Source organism: Rhizoctonia solani, chromosome 3, assembly GCF_016906535.1.
Source record: "Rhizoctonia solani chromosome 3, complete sequence".
Taxonomy (NCBI): domain Eukaryota; kingdom Fungi; phylum Basidiomycota; class Agaricomycetes; order Cantharellales; family Ceratobasidiaceae; genus Rhizoctonia; species Rhizoctonia solani.
The window spans coordinates 822,310-844,578 of record NC_057372.1 but is presented as its reverse complement, the minus strand read 5'-3'; the positions used below and the strand labels follow the sequence as shown (position 1 = coordinate 844,578).

Here is a 22,269-nt window from a genome sequence, read left to right as displayed (position 1 = left end):
TACAACAAAACCGCAGCGTACTGTGCGAGGGGGAAAACAACAATGCAAATGGGTAACAGATAAAAAAATTCAGAGAGGAAATTAGATCATCGAGATTTACGACTAGCGTAAGCTCGTTTCGTTCTCACAAGTCGACCTGGACTTGGAGGGGTTTCGTAGCTTCCTGTGGTCCATGCGCCGACTTTACTAGATAGTCATCTTGTTCGAGAGGGTTCGTTGAATTTGAGCAATCATCGAGTTGGTTTCGACGAGTGATGGACCGCCAGGGAGAAGGTTCAGCCTGTTCACAGTTGTTCCCAGAATTTGCTGCGCCGATTGCATCACCCTTGAGAATAGGGCGCAATCACAGGATCATTCGGTACCACTGTGAACGAGGCGCGTTGCAGCCACCATAAACCAAGTTTGAACCCTTCGTCAACGGAGAAAGCTCAGAAAGCGTTGAAGATAGCTGAGCTCCAAGTCAGTATTGTCCCTGGATCAAGTAATTGTAGTACTTACTCGATGTATCAAAGTGAGCACAACAGCCTGGGATAACGGCGACTGCCCGTTTCCAGAAGACGGCATGATCACCTCGGGATTACACCTTGCCAACAATTCGCGCAGCTTTCCGTGATCTTGGGTGCTCAACACGCCAAGGAAGGTATCGTCCCAATCCTCGCTCCTCTGCTGCTGTGGTTGCTGTTGGGACTGAGGCTGAGGCTGAGGCTGAGGCTGCTGCTGCTGTGGCTGCTGTTGTGGCTGCATCCATTGATTATACGATTGCTGCTGCGGCTGAGGCTGTGGTTGATACGACGGTTGTTGCTGTTGCTGAGAACCATACGACGGTCCCGGTCCAATGTTGGAAAGCGGCGAGGGCACACTCGCGTTACGAATGTGTTGGGACTGCATATTTGGTCCAGGCGAGATGCGTGATGTTTGCGAATGAACAGCCATGCTCAGTGCCTTGACCTGATCGCTCAAGTTGCGGATCGAGATTTCCATATCTCGAATCGTAGCCTATACCGCTCGTATCAAAATCTGTTCTAGGGCTAGAGTGGTTGGAAAACCTACCTCGGAGCCCTTTAGCGCCTCGCTTTGCCAAGTGATAATTTCCTTCTTGAGACTCAAGATCTCGGAGTGAATCTCATGCGATAGCTCTTGGTGCATAGCGACAGTGGATTGCTGGTACGCGGGAATGAGCGTAGTATTGATCGCTTCCTTGACATGCCGCTCAATCAGAGGCGTCACAGCCTGCGAGAATGTGCGTGCGACGTGGTTGGACACGTCGGGGCGCAAGAGCAAGCGCTCGAGCTCGTTTGGAAGAGTCTATTGGCGAGGTTTTAGTGTTGTTGTTTGTGGACATAAAAAAAACCCAACAAACCTGTTTCATACTTTCTGCCACACCCCTTGCGATCTGACCGCTCAGCGCATTCTTGATCTCAACCTTGGTAATTTGCTCAAGTGCAGGCAGGACCGAGTTTTGAACCTCGCTCCGGATAGCCACTTCGACTACACGTGTTGTGTTCTTTGTGAGTTCGTTAGATATGAGCTTCAATATGGTTTCTTGGCGAGTAAAGTCAGCGGCTTGGTCTGCGACGCGCAACTCGTCGAGGCGTTGATCTGCGTGACATCGTTTATAAGTAGTTGCTTTATCCGGCAAAAATATGAACCGACTCACGTTGCTTGTCCAACTCGCGAGTAATCAGCCTTCCAATCTTCGTATGCAAGTTCTCCTCGACCTTGCGAATCTCCTTCAACACGGTACCATCGTTTTCTCCACCACTAACATTCTTGCCCTTTTCACGCTCCTTGTCCTTAGCCTTGACCGACTTGACACTCGCGCCCGAACTACCAACCTTGGTATTTGTAGAAGCAGATAAATCTGCAGGCGGAGGACGCGGGATCGGCTCGGGATCGTCGCTGTTGGGAGGCGGAGGAGTAACTCCGCGAGGAGGACGACCGGTCTTGGTGGGCTGAATTTGAGCCTGTTGGAGGCCGCCAGGTGGAAGCGTCCCGGTCCCGATGTCTCCCAGTCCGGGTACGATAGGCAGTGGCATGGGGGATTCTGCGCGGTGTGGGTGCTGCTGTAGTATTTGTTGAGCCTGCTGTTGCTGAGGTTGAGGTTGAGGTGGAAGCTTGGCAGGCAAAGTGGCAAGCGCGTGCTCGAACGCTTCGCGGTCTACATTGATTTGGTCCACACCAGCTACGTGGACTGCAAACGCCGCAACGGCAAGCTGAGGCTCTTCGGCATCATCGGGAGCGAGTAGGGTAATATTGATAGTTGGTGCTGGAGTAGGGAACTCCATAATCTGTTCGAACGCTCCGCGCACGCCCGCGCCAGGGCCCAGAGCAGGATCATCCGATTCAACGAGCACGCGGACAGCAATAAGTGATGCACGAGCCGAATTGGCAACCCAAAGCGTACGCAATCGACTGTCGTAGCTTAAATGACCAAACATCCGCCCGTCATCCTCAACTGCAGGATCCATGCTACTAATGAACCTGAGGGTGGAAAGAACGGTGGTGGAGAGCGGGGCAAGCAACTGAAGAATTGTGCCTTGCTTGCGACCAACGATAACTCCAACATCGAATACGTCGACTGACGAAGGCTCGCCTTGACCAGAAATAATGCCTTGCCAGATGGGGTACTGCTCTTTGATCGACCAAAGCCGAAGGACCGAATCAGTGGAGATCGTGGCAATCGCATTGTTCGAGTAGTCGAACGTAAAGCTGATGAGAGACTGGGGGACAGTTAGGTTATACTACTCGAATAAACAATGAATAAACTCACAGATGGAATAACAAAGACTTTGGCAACCTGCCCCAAGTTGTTGAGCGGGACAGGCGTACCATGAAAGGCATCCGATGCTTCGCGCGCGTCAAGCAAGTAAACTTCACGATCAGAGGCAAGCGCAAGATCTCCGTTGATATGCCATTTAACTGTGCGTAAGCTGGAGGGTAGGATTTGGAGCAGGAGCACGGGTCTGCAAGCAACTTGGTCGGAACTTGAGGGAACAATATTATTTGGGGTGACTTACGCAAAATTACGCTCATCGTCGAATGTATTAGGAACCTCCCATACTACTGCGCCGCCGTCACTTGTGATACACGCAAGGCAGTTTCCAGCAGCAACCATGTCGACGACCGAGGTAGTCTGGCTAAACGTCGGGGGGAGCTTGAGTAATGCGCGAGCGCCATTCGAACGCGAGATCAAACGAACACGGCCTGCAGATAAATGAGTACACACCAAAATGAGTGTGTAGTGTACACATACCCTTGGTCATAGCATAGGCAATAAAGTAACTCGCAGCAATGGTGGTTCCAGGCAAATAAATGGAGTCTAGCTTGAGTAAAGCAATGGGCATAATACTAATGCCATCCGCGCCAGCCTTGATCGGATCGAGAGAGACGGAAACATCAAACTCGATGACTTCAGTGGGACTGGTGTCGAATTAATTCCATATCGAACAGATAGATGATCAGACCGACTTACCTGTTACCGTTGCCCAATCCCGTCTTGCGGTTCCTGTCACCTCGCTTGGTACGACCAGTTCCGCCCCGCGCAGGGCTCATATCGCGACGACCGACGGATACTGGGGAACTTTGTTTGCCTCCCTCGGATCCGGACCCAGCCGGGAGGGGGTGAACGTGGCTTGGAATAGGCGAAGGTTGCTTATGGCGCAGGGGTTGTTGGTACACGTCAGGTGTGCGGGGCTTAGCCGGAGGGGACGGATAACCGGTGTACGAGTGCTGCATCTGCTGCTGGTGCTCAAATGGAACATCCTGTCTGGGCGGGTCGTGCTGCTGAGGCTGCGGTTGAGCTTGTTGCTGCTGTTGCTGCTGCTGTTCAGGTGGCTGAGCACCGTTGAGCGAATCAAATGGCGAGACAAACTCGAACATGCTCTTGCGCATCGGCACTGGAGACTCGTGGTTTTGAGCCAGCGTGTGCTGCGGAGGTGGAGGGCCCGAATCGCCGTGGCCCTGAGGCGGGGAGAAAGGAAAAGTCTGCTGACGCGGACTGGAACAAATGAGTAAAATTATATACCGAAAAAACAAAGGAATAATCGCTCACTTTGCCATGATCTGTTCGAGCAATGCCTTTCCCTGTGCATCGCCTGGGCGAGGTGCTTGGGGCGTGACCTGGGACGAATAGCCGCCAGGGGACGATTGGTCGCCCCCTTCCTGAGGGAGCAGAAGCGAGAGCAGCGCGTTCTGACGACTATTGCCTCCAGGGCTCATCGGAGGCAGTGTCTGGCTTGTTGCCGGCGTCCCGAGGCCAATCTCCGAGTTCGATCGCGGAGGAGTGTTGGAGTGCATGGGGAACGTCATACTCGCATTCGCATGTGCTCCAGCGCTATACATCGGATTCGCAGGAATGTTCCTCAACAGTGCATCCAAGTTGTGCACAGAGTGGGCGGGAGACCCTCCCCTGGGCGGGCTCTGGGGAATCGGATGCAGCGGGGGCTGTGTTTCTGGTGAAGACATCGGCATCGGCATCTACAGCAGCAAAATCAGCCAAAAGCGAGGTTTAAATAATCAGGGTGTATGCACCTGGGTGGGGCTTGCCCGTCCCATAAAATTATGCATCGATGCGGTGCTGTTGACGCTTCCCGCTTGTTGGCGCGGGCTTTCCTGGGTGTGGCTCATAACGTATGGGTCGTGCTCAGTCGTGGCTGCGTCCATCTTGTCCCTCCGCCCATCTGCTCAGGGTCTTCAACCATAACACGTACAAATGCGATCATCCAATTACACTCGCACTGTTCCTGTACTCGAATGAATCCCCAATTTGTACGTACATTGCGTGCTATCCATGTCATACGACCGCGAGGTGCGTCGGTGCCACTGACTCTATTGGATCATCTGAGATGAAACTTTGCGAGCAACGTATATCAAAATTATGTTTTCCAAAGCTCAATGCCCGAATTAGATCGGTGCTTACTGTGAAAAGGCATAGACATACAAGCTCCTGTTATTTGTGTGGTACATTGTATGTAACCGAATCTTATTGATGATAGGGGTTTCCCATATCCTAAACTCGGAAATCAGTCTGATAGCCGCGTGCGGTAGCATACCAGGGTTATACTTGCAACAGACCACGTAGACAACCCCATATCAATACAAACCATCCCTACACACACCTCACGCACAACACCTGGTTGCAGACAGCCTACCCCCGCAGTGCAAAGTCGATTCGTCTTCTAATCGAGCGCCCGGCCTTGCAAGACCAGCCCTGGTTCACACACATACAGTCGCCTTCTCGATGAGAGTTCAGCCCGATCGCGAGAAGATAACATCCCAGTTCTATTCCCCCATCGCCAATCCGCCATCGAGAATGCGCATAACATAAAAAAAAACTAAGCGAGATAATACTGGAGACTATACATCGAAAGCAACAACAGAAAAGAAAGGAAAATCAACAACTATCGGGTCCGTCATTCCCACTTGCCAGCAGTCGCAAGTGCGCTCCCTCGCCCGCCTCCATAGCCTCGTTCTCGACTTGCCACAAACAGGGCGTCTCGAAGGGTAACGGTGACACCATCATCCTTGCTATCGGTCCCGGTCGTGGTCTTGCTCACCGCCGCATATGCACGGCCCCACCCACCAGCCTTAGGGGCCGGGGTCGTTGCTGTCGTAGGGGCAGGAGTTGTCGTGGCGCCCGTGGCATTAGCAGTTGGAGCAGGTGTAGGCGCTGGGGTGGGCTTCGGCTTGGGTGGTGTGGGGGCAGCAGCAGCGCCTCCAGTGGCACCAGCAGTCATCCAAGCATATTTACCGGTACCCAGTCCAGCAGCTCGGTTTGCGGTATTGTCACTCATCTTCTTTTTCACATCCTCGGGCATCATTCGCGCAGTCACACCCGGCCCAAGTGCACGAATCTTCTTGGCCTTGCGGCCATCTGCGTCGTCGTCTTCGACAGCGTCATCCGCCTCAGCTTGTGCGGCAGCCGTTCGTCGTTCACGTCGTGCCCGGGTCTCCTCTTCCTTTTCAGCACGTTCGATCGCGGACAGTTGTTTGGATACGTCACGTTTGACGACAGTGCTCCACATAGGTGTGGGAGGAACGTTGGCATTGGGTGCTGATCCATCGGCGGGGGGAGGGTTCCAGAAGGAGGGCGGGCGAGAGTATTGAGATGAGTACCGATGCTCAGCAGCTGCGAGAGCTTTGTCCCAAAGCATTTGAAGTCGCGCTTTCCATGCCAACATTGCATAGTTTAACGCCTCCTCAGGCAAGTTTGTAAGGCCTTGAGCAGACACTGGTGACAACATTAATCAAGGAGGTAAACACTGGGGGGAAGCAACCCACAGATAGCCTTTAACTTTTCCGACATCCAGAGCTTACTCGACTCCAACGCAGGTCCCACACGTTTGCTCCTGTCACCTTCACGATGATAGTACGCACTCCCTACGTCTTGATGGCCTCTTGAAAGTGCATCTTCTTCTGCCTAATGCAACCATCATTACACTGCCCCAGTCTGGGACACTATTACTCACCCGAAGATCCACGATCCCCGCCAAAGCATCGTTCAACTGGCTGGTTGGCTGCTGTTGCATAGGTTGACCTACACCCGCAACTGCCTGTGCTGTACTGTTTGTCGTTGCACTACTCGCTGCAGTGGGCATCATGACCCTGGCTGCTGTCGCTGCAGCGGGGGTGGTAGCTGCTGTAGCCGTCGGTGTAGCTGCCGCCGTTGTCTGAGCAGTCGTGGCTGCCGTCGGCTGAGGAACCTGTTGCGGGACCGCATAGTACTGTCCATTCGCATAGGTATATGTGTATTGAGGTTGGCCTTGATATGGGTAGGGATATCGATACCCAGGCGGATAATAGGGGAAGCTGCATAAGGAGTGGCTGTAGTTGTCCCAGGAGCAGGCGCGGGAGTTGTGGTAGCTCCGGGAGCAGTTGTTGGGGCAGGAGACGATGCGGCAGGTGCCGGGGTAGAAGTCTTGGCTCGGATTGGCTGTGGTGTAGCGGCTGTAGTAGTGATTGTCGTAGCATTCGGTGCCGGAGAACCGACGGTAGGTGCACCAGTAGGTTGGGGCGGCCAAGCATACTGAGGATAAGGTCTATATGGCTATGTCAGATACAAACACAACAAGCAAAGTAGCAAGTGCGTACTGGGCATTTTGTAGCGCCGGATCAATTGGTATTTCTACACCATGGTGATTCACACATTACGATGCCAAGGTAGGTTCACAAAGCGTATAGCATATATTCACAAAAATAGCTCGACTTAGCACCATTCTTATACACGGAGCAGCGAGGGACGGGACAGAAGAAGAGCACTTACGTGCCCATTGTGCTGGCGCTTGAGGTTGTACTCCATTGGTTGGTATGGGGGTTGCGGGCGCTGGAGTGGCGGGTGCTGGCGAGGCAGCAGCAGGAACTGGAGTCGGAGTCGGATTCTGCACACTCATTGTAGAGAGCGGCGAACCATTGTTTAGTTTCTGCTTCTTGGTTGTATTCGTAATCGTCTCCACACTTGCGCTCATCCAACTAGGCTCGTCACCCAGGTAGATCAAGCAAAAGCACAGAGAAGAGCTTGCAGTGTATGCAGCCTCGGCGAAGAGATAAAGCCGATACCTGCGGAGTTAAGAGAGAGGGATGTCCGACGGGAGAATCGAGAGTCAAGCCCCGGATTTGAGCACTTTGCCCGACCCCTCTCAGAGGTCCGTGCACAAGGGTCCTCTCCGTGGCTTTCCGCTTTGTTGTTATTATCACGTGAGCACAAGGCGTGGCAAAGACAGGTTGGGGAATAGAATAGATCTACGCTCATTTGTTATGCAAATCACTGAAACCGTATACAACAATGCGAATAAGGCAGGGGTATCGGGAAACATTCAGACCAAGGACAGCTAGTTCTCTTCTGCAGCTTCAAGGCCTGAAGTAAACAGTTAGCGCCAGCACATAGAGCTGACCTGAACTATATAAACATACCAGCCTCATATCCATCCTGATAATCATCATCTGAAAGTGCGTTCGCTATTAACGCACCACCGACAACACCAGCAGCACCAGCGGCAACTATTGCGCCAGTATTACTTGAGCCTACAAATTAATTTTAATCAGCCGATGATAAGCAAACAAAAATAACCTAATCGGGCTTACTCTTGTGTTGGGTTTGTGGTGGCGGGTATCCTTGTTGCATATTGGGATCGTATCCCCCCTGACCGTAAGCCGGCCCAGGCCCAGGACTGTAACCCCCACCTCCGGGTGTCGCTCCTGCAGGTCCAAGTGCGTTCCAGTTTACACCTCCAAGCGGGGGATTGTTCTGGTCATGGTGATCTGCCGGATGGAGCCATTGCGATCGAGGTGGACTTGCAAGAGTATTAATATAGAACCAGGTGTTATAGCTGCACACGAAATGTCAGCGAAGAGTTTGGTGGTGGCAGAGTGCAGAGTTAAATTGACACCGTGCGAGTGGAAAATAAGGATTGGCCGATCAAAGGGGACGTAACTTACGTCGTATCGAATTGGGTTACAAAACCCGGGGGCAGCTGTCTCTGATCAGGATTACCGTGTCCATTTGGTGCCTGCCATAGTCCAGGAGACGACATTATGCGCTATTCCAAGCATTAGAATAGCTATGGCTCATATATTCCACGTTTACTCACCTAGGAAGTCGAGGTTTCACACAATGATTAAGGCATGCCGTACCAGTTTCGTTTTTATACACCTTCCGCGCTTGGCGTTTACGAGAGTCAAGGTTTGTACCTACCTGTGATTGGTCGTAATAATTTGCTGTCAGCACGATGTAAGCCTGTAAACTACCTCCATATCGATCCGTGCGCCATTTTGCCATTTGTTGCCACAACGAGGCTTGATGTCGCTACAAAAAGGAGGCGCCGAGTTATTCCTGGCCACAAAGACAATCACGGCTCGAGTAGATAAATATAACATTGTGCAGTGCATACATGCGCGTGGCGCAGACCAGTGAGAAATGTTTCGATGGCAAAAAGCGCGCTGGCAACGGCAACCCAACTTTAGAACCCAATGACATTTTTGACTGCTGTGCGCGCATATGGAATGTACGACAGACAGTACCACGTATAGGCTAGGTACTCGATGATAACGAAAATGATGCACAGGAACTGCACGTGCAACATGCCAAGGGACGGCCCGATTAGTTCTTGGCCCTGTGATGCATGGGCATGGCAAACTTACCCCGATTTTGATCACAAATGCGCCAACGAATACAAGGCCGATAGTCGCGAAAAATACAATGGTAGCCACTACTCGTACAGGTTTAAACATCTAGCAATAGATAGATCAATGAGACGCTTAATATAGGACGATTAACAAAACAGGCAGGTACGCACGAGCTTCAGTTGTTTCCCGAACTGGGAGGAATTTGCATCAGTGAACGACTCCGAAAAAGATGAGAATGAAACGTACTCCAATGAGGAATCCAGTTCCTACTAAGGACACAACAATGCCAATAGTGTACAATACTATACGATCTAATGTGAATACGAAAGGATTATAAGAATTGACTGTAGACTTACGGGCGAATGACGCCAGGGATCCTATGAGCAACAAAATGCTACCCAATAGCGAGAGAACAAATCCAATAGCAAGGCAACCAACAAAGCCGTATAATCTCTGAGTCCTCGACAACCCGAAATTGAAAGCAGGCTCGTTCTCGAACACCTAGAAACGAACTTAATATTGCTTTTATAGTAAATTGAATGCGTTAAAGCACCTGTGTGTCAGTCACCCCCTCGAGATTCAACCATCCTTTCGGCATTGTATGTGCAAGTTTTTAACGTCCGAGTTCAAAAGTTCAAAAGCTATTATGACTTTCTGACAAGAGGTAAATCAGGACAATGGGCATCGTATACTAGCCAAGGAAAATACCTCACTTTGAGGGCTTTGTTTCAAACGTTGAATAAATTGTGGGCCTCGTGTTTTCAGTGGGCTAGTAGCGTGACGGTCCGTTGTGGGGGTGGATAACAACGATACACTTGTGGTGGTCTGCCCTTCGAATCTGTGGCCGGCGCTCGGGGTGTGGCAGTGCACAGTTACGGGAATTTACGTCCGCACGGGTCCATCGCTTCAACTTGTACAGGCAATATCATTAGCGTTAATTTATGGTAATTCACTCTCTTTGCAATCAACCTGCCGTTACGGAGATACGCATATTGGTTACCGTAGTGGACTAACCCAGAGTTGCATCCAGCTTGTTTTATACTCAAACTTCCATATGATCGAACGTCGGCGCCCTTCAACAAACGGGATTCGAGGCCATCGCGCACAACCGATAAACTTAAACGTGTCGTCATTGTCGGAAATGTATGCCATTTTGGCTCACAGCTCGAGCCAATTGCGATTTTGACTCTGATGGCGTGCGACAGTGATGCATGGACGTCTGTTCAGCTCAACTACACAGATTCCATTTGTGGTGGCCAATCAGCAGGAGTGGATGAACACCGTGCTGAGCCGCCGGTTGCTCACACAAGTTTTTTGACCGGCGTCTTCTTGAAGTTCTGTGGATGCGAAGCTCGTGCCGGCCTTGGACCAATATAATAACCGTGAATACATTTCGTTGACCTCATGTGCGTGGCGCTTGTCGGTATTCAAACTATTTGGACGTCAGACATCCGGATTTGTCCCCTGACGGGCTCTAAACAGTAGCTAAACAGTGCTATTTCCAAGTCTAATAATATTCTGGTCGTCACTAATCATCTCGGCTCATCAATTTTTGCGCAGAAAATTAACCGTATCGAATCAGATTTTATCTCTGGGGGTCTAGATACTTTTCCAGTCAAGTTGCCTGAAGATCAATGTCCGAGCAATAAAGTTACCGGATTTCTGATCGGACCCTCCAGTAAACGCCGGTGCCGTTTTCCCTTACGGTCCGAACCTGATTCTGTTCCCAGCAACTATCATCAAGTATTCACTTGGAATTGCTATTCCAACTCGGCTCTGTCTTGCTCTTGATTCTTTACCTATATGTGGGGTATCCGAGGGTTCGTTCACCGAGATTTTGCGGCAAATATACTGCTACGAATGGTATTCCATCCACGTTGAAGGCCGTAGAACCTTCATTCGAATCAAGCTCCAAGGTGGACAGCTCGTGTGTAATAAACACCGGTTAGGCTGTTATGCTCAGGGCTATTAGATATCAGGCGTTCATGCTGGCAGCAGTATGTGCTACGGTAACCACGCAATGCTGGCTTTTTGGGTTTAAAGGACCGTTGGCCGAGCACGATCTCATCTACGCCAACATCTCACCCAAACTCACCGGCTCCTCATTGAAATCTGATCATCCTCTGGGTTCTCAAAAGGCTCTCGCTGGATTGCATTGGCCTACCACTGGCAAGAAGCCCCCTCTGCCGATCTACCCTGCTCTCGACTGACACCGCTAGGCGACCTATCTTTACACTCTATTCGGCGGCTTGGCTCACAGAGAATCAACGTGTGTGAACCTGTGGCACCAAAGAAAGGGAATCGCTAGGATTCGTAAGTAATGGCTCGGAGATCCTGGCTCAACCGTCACTAACCGCGTTCTCATGGGCAGAGAAACAAGATCAATCAACGTCCAACTCAGCCCACTTATTAGATCGGCGCTGTACCTCTGCTCCCCTCACCCAGCACAACATGAACATGACACCTTTGACCCCTCCGCCTGAGTACAACTCGTGCCCATCCTATGACGAGTCTCAAGAAAAGATGTTCGTATATTCCATTTGAGCAACGCAACTATTTACTTACCAAATCATTTTCAGTGAGGCCCTCGTCGACAATGTTTCAGTAGGGGAGTGAGTATTATTCAGTTTCACACACTGATGCGGGGCTAACGTGACGGCTCTTAGTCTCCGAGCAATTCTCCGGGTTCTTCTTGCATCATCAGACGTTGCGACCTCAGAGAGGTTCATCTATGCGTCGCAGTCTCACCTGCTCCAAACATGCACCAAACATCTCCCCGCGCCCAACTCCCTTTTACTGTTCCCATCACCGGCGTACCCGGATAGCAGTCAGTTTGACCATCGAGGGGATACCCGACCATCGCCCCTGCTTTACCGCTTAGCTAACCGAGCGAGGATGCTCTACGCATCAGGGCTATATAAGGAGGCGATCCAAACAATCATCTGCATTGTTCAAACCAGTTTATGTCCCGGCGCGCGGTGGTGGCCAGGCTCCGAATTAGCCGAATTATACAGGGGAGTGGACGACGACATCGTCAATGTCATTGGCATGGTCATGTTCCACGTTCAGGGTTTGAGGCAAGCCATAAATGCTCTACGAACACCCACCCCTTCTCCACCGCGAGGCTCTCGAAAACTACCTCGCACCAGTAAAGTGGCGAAGAAACAAGAAGATGGCGAGTCTGCGGAGGATTACCTTGACCTCATTGTCGATTTAGGGACCGAACTTAATAAAGTACGGACGATGGTTCAAGCTTGGGATGGGAGCTTTCCATTTCAAAGAGGAATGGCTGCATTGACTTCTGCAGCTACCCGGGCTTGATACGTATTTTATTGGTTTTAATCTTGCGTCTCCTCTTCGTATTTCCTTGGTCTTGGATTCCTCAAAACATTACGATTCCCCGATTGTGTGGCGAGCTCGTTCGCCAGGGCTGCGGCCGGTCTTCTCATGTATCATTATGTACCTCATGTGTTTTCTTGGTCTCTTCTTTTTTCATGTGTTTTTCATGTGTTTCCTCATTGTTGTCTTTCCTGCCTCTTGGCTCTGTACCAACAGATACACATAGAATGCAACTTCAAATCAAAAGGACCATACCCTTGCACTTGGCTGGTTGGAATTCGAAATTGCAAAGTCTGGTGACCCACTGCCAGAGCCTGTGGGTTTTGATCAGACCTGATGAATGCCTCGGCCGGCATATAACTATGCGTCGGTTGTTCAAGAGCCTTGCTGCCAAGATTGTGCTGTATTTCCTAAGGTTTCATGGTGGCAACCCGCATACCATCCCCTCACCATCATAAGGGAGTCTGGGGGCTCTTCGCGGACTGGCCCCTCTCGAAGCCACCGGCTCGCGTGTTCACTACTACTTACAGCGAGTGTTCCTGCTGATCTCAGCCAGAAGGTGACTTCCTCCGGTGGAATCATCATCCGTCCCTTTCTGAATTACTGTAAATACCAAGCCATCTCGCGAAAAGTGTGAAGAGCATCCCTCCCGGACTTTCTATTCCGTCACTTGGACTCGCAGGTGTTGATAGATTCTCTATCGCCATGTCTTCCAACGAGTACTATGACGAGTCTTCCACGAAGACTGAAACCAAAATTACCACTGAGCAAGGCTCCAGTGTAGTCAGCGAGAGTCGTAGGTCAGAGTTTGAGACTCTACAACGCCGGGCTACGTTGAAGATCGATTTAATTGTGAGATGAATATATATATATATCGATTACAATTAGTTACTAACGGATGCTTGTCACAGATTATTCCTATACTTACCATGTTCTGTAAGTGACAAGCGAGGATTGTTCGATCATTTCGACTGATTGGATGTAATTTTCCCCCATCGTTGTTTCCCCTCAGATTTGTTAAGTTTTTTGGTACGTATTTTCGAGTCTTTGGTCTTCCAGCGTGCTTCATTATGATACAGGATCGAGCCAACATCGGGAATGCCAGAGTTGCTGGTCTCCAAAGAGACCTCAAAATGACCAACCACCAATACTCTACGGTACTTACCATAACTTAGTGAGTATGATAATTGGGTAGGTATCATCAGTCATTTACAATAGCTTTCAAACAGCGTCCCGTATATTGTTTGCGAATTGCCATCGAACTTGCTTCTCAAGAAACTTGGACCTCATAGGTGAGTCACACTCCGACCTGGTGTTGTAATCTGACTGGTATCCTCTCAGACTCCTGCCCGGGATTGTTTTTACATGGGGACTTGTTACTGCGCTGCAAGGTATGATTACGTGTGCAAGTGAAGTGTGCTCTTTGCTAATTAATTATCTCAGGTCTTGTTCACAGTTACTCAGGACTCATCGCCACTCGATTCTTCCTCGGGTTGACTGAAGGGGGTCTCTTGCCCGGTCTTGTTCTTTATATGAGCTACTTTTATCGGCGTGACCAGCTTCAACTGCGAGTTGCTCTACTCTTTAGTGCAACCTCGTTGGCTGGTGCATTCTCCGGGCTCCTGGCTGCAGCGATTGTGAATTTAGATGGAAGACATGGCCGCCCTGGTTGGGCATGGATCTTTATTCTGGTGAGTAGCGGATATGTATTGTTTCAAAGGCGTATGAACTCATATCCATACAGGAGGGCGTTTTCACCGCACTCTTTGGACTATTTGCTTTCTTCGTTATGCCTTCATCGCCTCGCCAAGTTATCGGACTCTCAGAAGCAGAAACTGAAGCAATCAATGAGATGTTAAGGCTGGACGGTAACGATGGTACCGGTCATGAGCCATTCTCCTGGTCTTCTGTGTTCGACGCGTTCAAGGCTCCTCAAGTTCTTCTATTATGCATCCCGCTTTTCTTTAGTGGTGTAACACTTTTCGGTCTTGCGTTCTTGTGAGTTTTAGTAGCCAAGGGCAAACTCATTGGCTAAGCAAACCATTTAAGCGCACCATCCATCGTGAACTCTCTCGGCTACTCCCCGGTCCGCACTCAGTTGATGACCGTCCCACCATATGCAGTCTCCTTCGTAGGTGAGTTGACCCTGAAGTGTCCTAGATTGTAAGGCAATATGGCCAATGGCTGACAACTGATCGATTTAGTGAGCCTCGTCCTCGCATATATCTCTGATCGCTATAAACTTCGTGGACCTGTGTTGTTTGTCACCGGAGTTATTGCGACCGCTGGATATGCAATCTACCTGAGTGAGTGATATTTGTGTATTGATTAGGGCCAATCGACTTAGAGTCCCTTTAGCTCAAACCAACAGACATGTCCTATACGGCTCCTTGTTCTTGCAAATTCCTGGGGTGTACTCATCTGCCCCAACTCTGAGTGCATGGATGGCGAAGTGAGTTGAGTAGTATGATTGATAGATAGCACCCTCATGGTTATTTTTAGTAATGCCTTGCCCTACTACAAACGTGCTACAGCTGTTGCCCTAGCATTTGTCTTCTCGTGAGTTAATTCGACTTTAATTAATTTTGGAAGTTAATTTGGCTTTCTCAATAGTAATCTTGGGGGTATTGTTTCTACTTGGATCTTTCCGGATCCTCCTCGCTATACAACTGCGACACGTCTCAACCTCGCTTGCGCAGCTGGGCTTTGCGTATTTGCAATCATTATTGACCTGTACCTTATCGTCCAGAACAAACGCAAGGAAGCTATCCTTGCGAGTCCTGAATATGGTCGTAATGGAGAAGACAGTGCGGAGGAACAGCAACGCTTGGGTGATAAACATCCCAAGTTCAAGTATATGCTTTAATTTCCTGGGATTATCATTTGTACGCTAGTTATCAGATTGAGCATGGTCAATCATACCCTTCCAAATATAAACTCGAAAAAAGAACAAAAGACATCTAAGTTATCTTCCCAAGCATCCGAGCCCCACATCATCCTCGAGCTTGCAACCCAAGAGACGGAGCATTATACAAGTCACGTGGTGCACCGAAATTGGCTATCGCGTTCTGGCGTCTCTCGATCAAGGACGCGCGTCGCTGTACTTCGTACTTTCCACAACCGTTCGCATTCACTAAGTAGATATGTCCCGCTCATACGACCGAGGTTAGGCTGCTCTAGATATGTCATTATTTGGGTCACTCATTAGCCGGTAGCTTTGACTGTCTTCTCCCCTGACGGACATCTCTTTCAGGTATGTGTTATGTGCAATCCAACAGGAAGTATTCTATTAAGCTGCTAAATAAAGGTAGAATATGCTGCGGAAGCTGTAAGGAAAGGAACATGTGCTGTGAGTCGAGTGATATGCCGTGCCCCGCAAATTGCCTACACCATTCACCTTGATCGATAGGTTGGAGTTAGAGGGAAGGATGTTGTTATTCTCGGAGTGGAGAAAAAATCCGTTCTCCAACTTCAAGACCCTAGAACTGTGCGCAAAGTCGTAATGTTAGATGATCATATTTGCCTTGCATTTGCTGGTATGTTATGATCCCCTCAGGAGGACATAGTTCAGTAATATCAAGCTGGTTTACAGGTCTAACTGCTGATGGTCGAGTCCTGATTGACAAGGCAAGAATTGAATGTCAATCCTATCGCCTGACGGTCGAAGACCCAGTCTCTGTGGAGTACATTACTCGCCACATTGCTGGCATTCAACAGGTTGGTGCAATGTTATCTCTCCTTGGCAATTTTCAGGGATGATAATGACACACCTGATTTTATGCTCTAGCGTTATACCCAATCTGGTGGAGTGCGTCCGTTCGGGATCTCCACGCTTATCATTGGTTTCGACCCCAACGACGCTCGCCCACGATTGTACATGACCGAACCGAGCGGTATCTATAGTGCATGGAAGGTGAGTAAAAAGCTACGAATTCCCGAATTTGCACTAACCATGAGCAAAAGGCCAATGCAATTGGTCGTTCATCCAAGACTGTACGAGAATTTTTGGAGAAGAATCACCGCGATGACATGACTCGCGAGGAAGCTATCAAGTTGACAGTGAAGAGCTTGCTAGAAGTTGTACAAACGGGCGCCAAGAACATTGAGATCAGTGTTATGGAAAGCTATGGGAAGGTTACTGTAGGATCGTCTTGATCTTGTTGATCCTGCCTGCTTTGACACGCATTTACACCAGAACCTTGATCTTTCCCAAGTTGAGGCCATTGTATCAGAAATAGAACGAGAGAAAGAAGCAGGTATGTCTTCCATGTTAAAGAGCAACTTGGTGTACGTGTATGCTCATGGTTTGTCAACAGAGGCCGAACGCAAACGGTCACGTGTAGCTGCAACTGCGGCCAGCCAGGCGGCGATGGCAGCAGGGATTTCAGGTTCTGCCCCGCCATCTGGACCTGTAACAGGGGCAAACACTCCTCGCCCAGGTGCTTGAACACAACCGTGTATGTGATACAACAAACCAATCTATTACAAAATATTTCCAAGGCTAGCCCGGATTTTAGTACTAGTACATGAGCACACTCTATTGCAGTACAATCCGGATGGTATCATCTCAAGTAGAGGTATACATTCATAAACCCATGCGGCAGAAATAATCACCCAACAGCCCAAATACCCACATAGGCCATCCAATCCAAGAGTTGGTGTAGAATTTGGCCCAGCAATCGGCAGGGTTTGAAGCATCGAGCGTGCTGACTTGCCAGTATACGTGTGCAGCCGCAAAGCCGACAGTGAAGATATAGTATAACGGTCCCTGGTGGTTAAAAAGACCCGCGATCGTAAGGAACGCTACAAAGCCTGCGGCCAAGGTATAGAGGAATGGCTGAGGTTCGGTCCCGAGGAGGAGGGCAGTTGATTTGACACCGGCCTTAGGGTCATCACGCCTGTCCTATAACCCAATACTGTATGTCAGAAGATGATACATAACCGTTTAAGTAATATTTACCTGATAGCCGTAGATGGTGTCATAGCCGCTACACAATTAAGGTATTGCTTGAGCAAATATGAAAGATAAAAACGAGTATTCACTCACAAAGCCCAGCATACTCCTGCGATGTAAAGTGGACCGACAACCTTCCAGTTGATGGATCCAGTCATGGCCGACCACCCGCAAAGTGATCCCCAGCTGAAGGTCATACCTAAACGCAAAATTGAATCAGGCACTGAGATCGTGTGGGCAATAAATCAAACGGACCCAAAAAAAGAGATGGCCAGTAGGTGAATCTCTTGAAGAGAGGGTAGACTATTTGCATGGGCAAGTTCAGCATAGCGAGCAACGCGCTAGGTATATATCATCAGCATAGTATTGGCTAATTAGCATCATTAACGCTACATACCACACTGGGGGCGCCCACGAAACCAAAGCCATATACGCTATGGTTTGCGCAAAGAAGAAGATATAGGCATTGCGGACGGAGATAGCACCACGAGCGACGGGGCGGTTTTTGGTGCGCTCTGGTCGAAGATAGGCGTTCGTATACACAGTTTAAATGCTATATAGATGTTGATACTTACCTACGAGTCTATCCATATCACGGTCGAATATATCGTTAATAGTGCAAGCAGCACTATGCAAAAGTGCGCATCCCAACCATAACAAAGGGATTTATTCAGAATTTGCGAGAGAGGAAGACGAAGTGCGTATGCAGCCATCATAGACCCCCAACCTGGTAACCGCCGTCAGTTGAGATGGTCCCGTGTAATAAATTAAAAACTTACAACAAGGCCAAAAGGTCAGCCAAACACCGACTAGCCCATTGATACGTGCAAGCTCAATGTAAGGCCAGACAGCGTGTTCAATCTGGTAGCAGGCTTTCGCATATGAAAGCTTACTAGCAGAACGAGTGTCGGCAGAATAGCTCATAATAAAAATCTAGTGTAGCTCGGAGAGGGGGAAGACTAGAGGGGATGATAATTTGCCATCTTTCACAGTACCGTTTTATAGTGTTGGCTGGCCAAGATGGATACATGTATGCGTATGCCCAAGCCATAGAAGCGCCCTATTCCGTCCGAGTTCGCCAGCGGGCTGGTCGTTGACATATCGTACCCTGTAGGAACAAGGTGGTGGGGTGGCCACGAGCACATGCTGAAGGCAATGGATGACTAGACAGGAAAATGTTGTCCGAAAGTTTGGACCGTAGATGGCACTGTGTAAATGAATAATCTGAAGCATGGATATTTAGTGATTTGACTTTGAAATCGTGCCAAAAAGTCTGTTACCGACAATGAATCCATGACCAATGAATATCCAGATCGTGTCGGGGAGAAGTCATAAAGTGTGATCATTTTGCGAGATTCTTTTGATCATCGACAGTGGGCGTGTCATAAGAACACGTGCACGATTGACTGTGCAATACTTTGGGAACTACCGTTCAGACGATCGATAGACTATATCATCTTCAATTTTCATTTGCTAGTCCGATTTGACTTCATTTTTCATTGTCTATATGTATGACATACTTGGTGGATTGGTTCCGAAAGGCCATGGACACATATATATGATTGAACTGATTCGCCTGGATTAGGCGTCCAGGCGGGTCCTGGATAGAGGTCCCTGGATTAACCCTATGATTTGCAAGTGTCATCGAGCTCAACCTGCAGGTCAAATCCGGATCGCCCCTGATCTAACATATCCAGGTAAATCCTTCGCTGTCGCCAGAGCGTGTAGCCCATAGCCTGTGGCCTAGGCACTCATTGCACCCAAATTCCTTTCTCTCACCACAAGGTACACACATATCTGCGCTAATTTTGCCAGTGCTTGAAGCAAGAGCTATCACTCACGAGTGTCTACTATAACCTCCACTAAGAAAAGTCTGATAGATAGACATATTCAAGAGAAAGGTCTTCCCACGGCTAATGTGCACATTGGTTCGGTCCGTTTGCGTTGCACAGCGTTACAACTATGGCCTGGTTATAAGGAGAATGACCATCACAAGCATGTAAGTACAGTAAATTTGACTAAGCCGCCAATTTTCTGGGATTACTAAGAACATTCGAGCCAGCCCGAGTCATAAAGGTAACCACAACCGCTGGATAAATCTTACGACCTCAGCAACCAAGTGTTCGCATAGCACCACATCAATGACCGAGAAAATACTCCATCCATCGATTTCTCAGGCAAATGCCCTCAGTGCCGTCGACTTTCGGAGTAAGAATTGAACAGCTCATTTGGAACTGACCCTGATATTGACATGCATACAACCTATAGGCGATACCGTTACTTCTCCCACAGCGTCTATGCTTCAGGCTATGATTAGTAGCGCCGTTGGAGATGACGTTTATAGCGAGGATGAAACTACCGCAAACCTGGAAAAGCATGTTGCCGATCTGTTGGGACACGAGGCGGGACTCTTCGTCCCAAGCGGGACGGCAGGCAACCAAATCGCGATTCGTGTGCATCTTACTCAGCCCCCACATTGTGAGTCTAATTGTGCCACTTGAATAAAGTAAACAATCAACCTCAATACCTTATTTAAAGCTGTACTCTGTCATGCTCGCTCGCACATTAATCAATATGAAGGTGAGCCGGTTAACTATGTTCATCCCGATATGCAGTGATTTATACTTGATCCATAGCTGGAGGAATCGCGACATTATCCCAAGCCATGGTTCAGCCGGTATGGCCATCCAAAGGGCCAAATCTGACTTTAGAAGATGTGAAGAGGGGGTTGTCCTGTGGGATGACGTCCATTCAGCCCCAACTCGTGTTATCGCCCTCGAGAATACCTATGGAGGTACGATCTTACCCCTGAAGGAAGTACAACGCATCTCGAATTTGCTCGCTCAAACAATATCCGCATTCATTGTGATGGCGCACGGCTATGGAACGCAATTGCAGCGGGAGCAGGGTCTTTCCGCGATTATGGCGCTTCCTTTGATAGCATCTCGCTTTGCTTCTCCAAGGGAATCGGTGCGCCCATTGGAAGTGTCTTGGTCGGATCGAAAACTTTCATCGACCGAGCCCGATGGATCCGTAAATCTATAGGAGGGGGGATGCGCCAGACGGGCGTGATAGCTGGTGCTGCCAGAGTCGCTCTGGATGAAGTGTTCCCAAAGCTTGCGGCAACCCATGAAATAGCACGGGATATCGAAAAACATCTACATTCCCTGGGTCTCAAGACCGTATTACCCGTCGAAACCAATATGATATTTATTGTGAGTAAACATTTATCAGTCATCAGCAAAACTTGATAGGATATCTCCCGTTATTCAGGATCTCGAAGCGGCTGGGCTGGATAACGATTGGTTGGTTGAAGAAGCCAAAAATGCAGGCCTTAAACTGGGGTATGACGGCAGGATTGTTGTTCACCACCAAATCAGCACCGAGGCTGTCCAAAAGCTTAAGGAAGTTCTTAGCCGAGTGATGGAAAAGAAGGCCGCGGGTGTTTATGCTGAGGGTAGTCAAGCACGGACAAATGGCGGAGCGTACGGCGGGAGGCCCAAGCGAACCTGATAAAATGGCACATTACTACTGGCGGATGTGTGTATTGAACTTGAGCTAGGAACATCAAAGCCTGTGTCGCTCAGCTCGGGGAGAAATGTTAACGAAACTGAAATCAAACTGATAGATCGCTTATATTTACATCACAGAAACCTAGATTTCAAGTTACGGTACATCATAAACAATAAAACTAGCCAATGCGTGGAGTGCGGCACTGGTTTGTTGAAAACAGGAAGTGACCGTAATTCACGATATGTATGCCCCCAAATATAAAACGTGTTATTTACATACAATCAGCCCTTAATATCAGCCCAATACCCCATGGGCATATATGCACTGTCGGGTATGATACAAAATAGCCCGAGGAAAGCAGACGTACGTGGGAAGACACCTGCATGCACGTGATTACTGGTAATAGTATGCATGCAATGTCCTTATTGTTAGTTCAGTAGATCGATAACAGAAAGAATCTCGCTCTGCTAAGCCGAGGTCGTTAATTATGGGTAGACGCCAACAAATGAGGAGTATTATCGATGATCTATCCATTCCTGTTTTCAACAAAGTGCATATGACGGACCGGGGCGAATTGCTTACCGCCCGGAATCACCGTATCTATGTGATCTCCGCGAAGGCCACTTGTATTGAATGCATCACGATTCGTGGTGACGAGACAACTGTATGCGATTCTTGTTGCCTCTGTTTGGGTGTGAAGATTCTATCAATGAGCGATATACCTTACTCGTGCCTGTTTGCCTGAAGTGACCATGTGCCCTGGTGGTGAACACCACGTATTTTAAGCTAGGCGTGCCTATCTAGTGCCTGTCTTCACGGGCGAAAATGCACCCAGTATAAGTTGATCATGAGGCTGCAGTGTTCACAGGGAGTAAGGTTTTACACTTTGTATTCTAGATTAATACCCCCAGGGCGCAAGTTGGAAGTTCGGTGAGAAAGCGGAGTAATTCCATGTTTGTTCCCCATTGGCGGCGAAACCAAGAACCTTGCATGCGACGACTATCCGCTCGTATACATGCATATGAATACTCGACTGGACCTTATGCGTTGGATGGTATATTCTTTGCTTCGTTTGACGTCTTTTTAGAGATAAAATACACTACTGCGGATTGTATCTACCACTTCTAACGTGAATATTCCATGTCAGGGAGGCAAATAATCGCATGAGGGAAATGCCGATAGGGTAAGCATGATGATCGAATTCGGACCTGAGGCCTAAATCATGGAATCATGTGCATGGTCCTTCCAGAGCCTGGGGGGTTCGACACCCGGCAAAACCGTCAGTGGACGCAGAATGTTCGGCCAACAACACTCGTATAAAACGTCATTGCTGAGCATTGCCC

The 22,269-nt window shown here is 49.1% G+C and overlaps 8 protein-coding genes across 8 annotated transcripts; 3 read left to right on the top strand and 5 right to left on the bottom strand.

The window, feature by feature from the left end:
- Window positions 1-124: 124 nt before the first annotated feature.
- RhiXN_02646 (inactive protein kinase) lies at window positions 125-4,662 on the bottom strand (the record flags this gene model as incomplete). Its single annotated transcript, XM_043322463.1, has 12 exons — window positions 125-325; window positions 398-448; window positions 499-996; window positions 1,051-1,305; window positions 1,361-1,599; window positions 1,658-2,720; window positions 2,771-2,963; window positions 3,018-3,204; window positions 3,254-3,420; window positions 3,473-3,997; window positions 4,052-4,476; window positions 4,531-4,662. The coding sequence occupies 12 exons, from the start codon at window positions 4,660-4,662 to the stop codon at window positions 125-127; spliced, it is 3,936 nt and encodes a 1,311-aa protein (XP_043177959.1).
- Window positions 4,663-5,411: 749 nt separating this feature from the next.
- On the bottom strand, window positions 5,412-7,388 carry RhiXN_02645 (transcription initiation factor TFIID component TAF4 family; the record flags this gene model as incomplete). The annotated part of the gene is made up of 6 exons (XM_043322462.1): window positions 5,412-6,229; window positions 6,280-6,418; window positions 6,468-6,682; window positions 6,724-7,037; window positions 7,090-7,123; window positions 7,262-7,388. 6 exons carry the CDS (start codon window positions 7,386-7,388, stop codon window positions 5,412-5,414), a joined length of 1,647 nt encoding a protein of 548 aa, XP_043177958.1.
- Window positions 7,389-7,826: 438 nt separating this feature from the next.
- RhiXN_02644 (Got1 domain-containing protein) lies at window positions 7,827-8,528 on the bottom strand (the record flags this gene model as incomplete). Its single annotated transcript, XM_043322461.1, has 4 exons — window positions 7,827-7,852; window positions 7,909-8,019; window positions 8,080-8,324; window positions 8,434-8,528. The coding sequence occupies 4 exons, from the start codon at window positions 8,526-8,528 to the stop codon at window positions 7,827-7,829; spliced, it is 477 nt and encodes a 158-aa protein (XP_043177957.1).
- A 426-nt stretch (window positions 8,529-8,954) lies between these two features.
- Window positions 8,955-9,718, bottom strand: RhiXN_02643 (transporter protein SFT2; the record flags this gene model as incomplete). Its single annotated transcript, XM_043322460.1, has 6 exons — window positions 8,955-9,062; window positions 9,136-9,225; window positions 9,291-9,311; window positions 9,367-9,422; window positions 9,477-9,621; window positions 9,674-9,718. 6 exons carry the CDS (start codon window positions 9,716-9,718, stop codon window positions 8,955-8,957), a joined length of 465 nt encoding a protein of 154 aa, XP_043177956.1.
- A 1,853-nt stretch (window positions 9,719-11,571) lies between these two features.
- Window positions 11,572-12,441, top strand: RhiXN_02642 (uncharacterized protein; the record flags this gene model as incomplete). Its single annotated transcript, XM_043322459.1, has 3 exons — window positions 11,572-11,645; window positions 11,700-11,732; window positions 11,787-12,441. 3 exons carry the CDS (start codon window positions 11,572-11,574, stop codon window positions 12,439-12,441), a joined length of 762 nt encoding a protein of 253 aa, XP_043177955.1.
- A 723-nt stretch (window positions 12,442-13,164) lies between these two features.
- On the top strand, window positions 13,165-16,906 carry RhiXN_02641 (20S proteasome subunit; the record flags this gene model as incomplete). The annotated part of the gene is made up of 22 exons (XM_043322458.1): window positions 13,165-13,311; window positions 13,371-13,395; window positions 13,472-13,488; window positions 13,539-13,633; window positions 13,689-13,751; window positions 13,801-13,850; window positions 13,903-14,150; window positions 14,204-14,457; window positions 14,509-14,594; window positions 14,664-14,765; window positions 14,818-14,911; window positions 14,962-15,018; window positions 15,073-15,312; window positions 15,361-15,502; window positions 15,668-15,712; window positions 15,767-15,808; window positions 15,869-15,995; window positions 16,052-16,176; window positions 16,247-16,372; window positions 16,423-16,599; window positions 16,655-16,715; window positions 16,776-16,906. 22 exons carry the CDS (start codon window positions 13,165-13,167, stop codon window positions 16,904-16,906), a joined length of 2,454 nt encoding a protein of 817 aa, XP_043177954.1.
- Window positions 16,907-17,044: 138 nt separating this feature from the next.
- On the bottom strand, window positions 17,045-18,004 carry RhiXN_02640 (UbiA family prenyltransferase; the record flags this gene model as incomplete). Its single annotated transcript, XM_043322457.1, has 6 exons — window positions 17,045-17,362; window positions 17,420-17,447; window positions 17,507-17,612; window positions 17,669-17,754; window positions 17,811-17,928; window positions 17,989-18,004. 6 exons carry the CDS (start codon window positions 18,002-18,004, stop codon window positions 17,045-17,047), a joined length of 672 nt encoding a protein of 223 aa, XP_043177953.1.
- A 1,550-nt stretch (window positions 18,005-19,554) lies between these two features.
- On the top strand, window positions 19,555-20,926 carry RhiXN_02639 (threonine aldolase; the record flags this gene model as incomplete). The annotated part of the gene is made up of 6 exons (XM_043322456.1): window positions 19,555-19,621; window positions 19,682-19,891; window positions 19,952-19,993; window positions 20,050-20,207; window positions 20,377-20,628; window positions 20,687-20,926. The coding sequence occupies 6 exons, from the start codon at window positions 19,555-19,557 to the stop codon at window positions 20,924-20,926; spliced, it is 969 nt and encodes a 322-aa protein (XP_043177952.1).
- Between the last annotated feature and the right edge of the window lie 1,343 nt (window positions 20,927-22,269).